This window comes from Malaclemys terrapin, chromosome 1, assembly GCF_027887155.1.
Source record: "Malaclemys terrapin pileata isolate rMalTer1 chromosome 1, rMalTer1.hap1, whole genome shotgun sequence".
NCBI lineage: Eukaryota > Metazoa > Chordata > Testudines > Emydidae > Malaclemys > Malaclemys terrapin.
Window position 1 is genome coordinate 272,674,279 of NC_071505.1, and position 4,071 is coordinate 272,678,349.

General features: G+C 51.4%; 1 protein-coding gene across 1 annotated transcript; it reads right to left on the reverse strand.

Annotated features, from left to right (window-relative positions):
* Nucleotides 1-1,252: 1,252 nt before the first annotated feature.
* Nucleotides 1,253-2,732, reverse strand: LOC128837218 (uncharacterized). The gene is made up of 2 exons (XM_054028616.1): nt 2,293-2,732; nt 1,253-1,816 (listed from the first exon to the last, which is right to left on the reverse strand). Exons 1-2 carry the CDS (start codon nt 2,504-2,506, stop codon nt 1,341-1,343), a joined length of 690 nt encoding a protein of 229 aa, XP_053884591.1. The 5' UTR covers nt 2,507-2,732; the 3' UTR covers nt 1,253-1,340.
* Nucleotides 2,733-4,071: the final 1,339 nt, after the last annotated feature.

The window sequence follows — 4,071 nt, forward strand, 5'->3', positions numbered from 1 at the left end:
CTATTTTTCCATGGTGCTGCAAGCACTGGTGGACCACAGGGGACGTTTTACCAACATCTACGTGGGATGGCCGGGCAAGGTTCATGACGCTCGTGTTTTCAGGAACTCTGGTCTGTTTAGACGGCTGCAACAAGGTATTTACTTCCCGGACCACAAAATAACTGTTGGGGATGTGGAGATGCCTATAGTCATCCTCGGGGACCCAGCCTACCCGCTAATGCCCTGGCTCATGAAGCCCTATACTGGCGCCCTGGACACTGAAAAAGAACTCTTCAACTACCGGCTGAGCAAGTGCAGAATGGTGGTGGAGTGTGCTTTTGGCCGTCTCAAGGGGAGATGGAGAAGCTTACTGACTCGCTCTGATCTCAGCGAAACCAATATCCCCATTGTTATTGCAGCTTGCTGTGTGCTCCACAATCTCTGTGAGAGCAAGGGGGAGACCTTTATGGCGGGGTGGGAGGTTGAGGAAAATAGCCTGGCTGCTGATTACGCACAGCCAGACAGCCGTGCGATTAGAAGAGCACAGCGGGAAGCGCTGTGCATCCGGGAGGCTTTGAAAGCAAAGTTCCTGAGTGAGCAGGGTAACCTGTGACTTTTAAGTTTGTGTACAGAGAAGCTGAACCTGCCCCCGTTTCTTTACCCAGTTAATGTTGACTATCCTACCCAGTTACATACCCCCTTCACCCCCTTCCAACACACGTTTCGAAATAAAAATAGTTCTACTTTGTTAATGCACACCGTTTTCTTTAATACTGTTTTCGTGGGAATTTTTTAAAACTGGGACGCAGACTGTGGTGCGGAGAGGGTGTAGTGTAGTGACGCGAATGAAGCTTCTAAACTCAAGGATTGACGGGCTCCGCTGCGGTGGGATGGTTGTTTCAACGGAGCCTGTCACCCCTCCTGATCGGGACTGTGTGTATGGGGGGGCTATGTGACTTTGTGGCAGGGGGAGGACGGTTACAGATCCCCTGCTGCGTGGCTCTGTGATCCTGCATAAGGACCGCCGCTTAAGATCTGTAACTGCCCTCCCCCGCCACAAAGTCACAGAGCAACCCACCCCCCACCACATAACATGAAAACAACCTCCCAGACTAACCAGAGTAACTAGTCACTGCATCACTGCACTGTGTATGTGCCCTGCTGCTGTGCCTGCCCCCGCCTATGTACCCTGCCAAAGGCGACTGTCCTATCCAATTACCAACCCCCTTTCCCCTCCTCCTCCAAAAGAACATCATCGAAACAGTACTTAACATGAACGTATTTTTTATTATCAACTACACATGGAACTGGGAGGTGAAACTTGGACGGGGGCTTGTGTCAGGCGGGAAGGAAAGAACTTTTCAAGTTTTGGGGAATGAGAGCCTTCTGCTACTAGAGCTCTCTGCAGGGGTGGAGTGAGAGTTAGCAGGGACTCTGCTGCCTCTCCTTCTTTGCACTTTGGGTGAGGTGGGTATGGGACTTGGTGGCGGGGGAGGGCGGTTAGAGATGGACTGCAGCGGGGCTCTGTCCTCCTGCCTCCGTTCCTGCAGAACATCCACAAGGCGCCGGAGCGTGTCTGTTTGCTCCCTCAGTAGTCCAAGCAGCGTTTGAGTCGCCTGCTGGTCTTCCTGCCGCCACCTCTCCTCCCGATCCATGTTTGCTTGCTGCATTTGGGTCAATTTCTCCCGCCACTGGGTCTGCTGTGCTGCCTGGGCTTGGGAACAGGCCATAAGTTCAGAGAACATGTCCTCCCGTGTCCTCTTCTTCCTATGCCTAATCTTCGCTAGCCTCTGGGAGTGTGATGCCAGGCTAGGTTGTGAGACAGTCGCAGATGTGGCTGTGGGAATGGGAAAAAGGGAGTGAATTCCTCAGAAAGATAAATGTAGTTGTGAACAAAGAACATAGTCTTTCTCTGTGAACAAGACCATGCACAGCACCTATCACATGCGCACTCAGCACAAGGTCGAATTCTCGGCCTTCGCATTCAGTGCCTGGGGTCTTCCACAGCACATTTGAGAAGCGGGGCAGCACAACGGAATTTCTGTTGCAGGCAGACATGGTAAGCCGTAGACTTGTGGCAGTTTAAAACTTTTATATTACCACTGGCCTCATTTCACATTTAAAGCAATGTCAGTCCCTGCTGCCAGCAATCCGGCAAGCGGGAACGCTGCCCCTGTCCCACCCCCTCGCGGCTGTCCCCAGGAATGATCCCTTTCGGCAGCCCCTCTCCCGCCTCCACCGCGTGGCTGCAAACCAGCTGTTACAGTTCTGTAAAGGAACGAGCAAGCAGTCCCAACACTAACATTCCCCTACCTAATTCAAAGCAGGTCACCATGGGCGACATCACCCTGATGAGGATCTCTGACAGCGAGAGAGAGAGAATGCTCCGGGAAAGCCTCCAAAGACCAGGGCCGTATGCCGCCCTGCTGTGCAGAGCAATGATTCCCGAGTACTTGATAGTCTCGTGGCGCGGCAACGTGTCGTACTTCGGAGGACCCAATAAGGCCGCTCTCCCCAGGAACCTCATGCAACGGCTTTCCAATTACCGCCAGGAGAGCTTCATCGAGATGTCCCGGGAGGATTACTGCTCTATCCCTGCACATATAGACCGCATTTTACTGTAGCTGCAGTAGCAGGGAATAAACAGTAGAGCGGCTTGGGCAGGACAATCACGGATAACCGGACATTGCTAGATTTTTTTTCAAAACTTGCACTGCCCATGACTGAACGGTTAAGTGCCTAGGGCAAAGTAATCATGAACAACCCATTCTTTTAATTGTTAATATTCCTGTTCTGTTAAAAATAAATGTTTAGATGTTTACAACACTTACTGGCTGATCCTTCCCCAGATTCTGTGTCTGTGTACGAAGCTGGGAACGCTTCGTAGGGGATCTCTGTAAGGGTGATGAAAAGATCCTGGCTGTCGGGGAAATCAGTGTTGTGAGCGCTGCCGACTGCCTCGCCCTCCTCATCTCCTTCCTCATCTTCCCCGTCCGCTAACATGTCCGAGGAACCAGCCGTGGACAATATCCCATCCTCAGAGTCCACGGTCAGTGGTGGGGTAGTGGTGGCGGCCGCACCGAGGATGGAATGCAGTGCCTCGTAGAAACGGGATGTCTGGGGATGGGATCCGGAGCGTCCGTTTGCCTCTTTGGTCTTCTGGTAGCCTTGTCTCAGCTCCTTGATTTTCACACGGCACTGCGTTGCATCCCGGCTGTATCCTCTCTCTGACATGTCTTTTGAGATCTTCTCATAGATCTTTGCATTCCGTTTCTTGGAGCGCAGCTCAGAAAGCACGGACTCATCGCCCCACACAGCGATGAGATCCAAGACTTCCCGATCAGTCCATGCTGGGGCCCTCTTTCTATTCACAGACTGCACGGCCATCACTGCTGGAGAGCTCTGCATCGTTGCCAGTGCTGCTGTGATCGCCACGATGTCCAGACAGGAAATGAGATTCAAACTGGCCAGACAGGAAAAGGAATTCAAATTCAAATTTTCCCGGGGCTTTTCCTGTGTGGCTGGTCAGAGCATCCGAGCTCATACTGCTGTCCAGAGCGTCAACAGAGTGGTGCACTGTGGGATAGCTCCCGGAGCTATTAGCGTCGATTTCCATCCACACCTAGCCTAATTCGACATGGCCATGTCGAATTTAGCGCTACTCCCCTCGTCGGGGAGGAGTACAGAAGTCGAATTAAAGAGACCTCTATGTCGAACTAAATAGCATCGCAGTGTGGACGGGTGCAGGGTTAATTCGATGTAATGGCGCTAACTTCGACATAAACGCCTAGTGTAGACCAGGCCTAAGATAGAACAGATTGTTTAGCATAGTAGTTAACACATATTTCAAGGGGCTATTGATGCTGGAGAGTTGTTTGCAGGCGAGAAGAGGGGGTTCAAGAAAGATTTTTTTTCAGGATCATTTCCCAGACCTGAAGCAGAGCTGTGTAAGCTTGAAAGCCTCTCTCTCTCATCAACAGAAGTTGGTCCAAAAAAAGATTATTACCTAATCCACCTTGTCTCTCTAATATCCTGGGACCAACATGGCTACAATATCACTGCAAACAATGCTTGATTTGCTTCAACATGTTT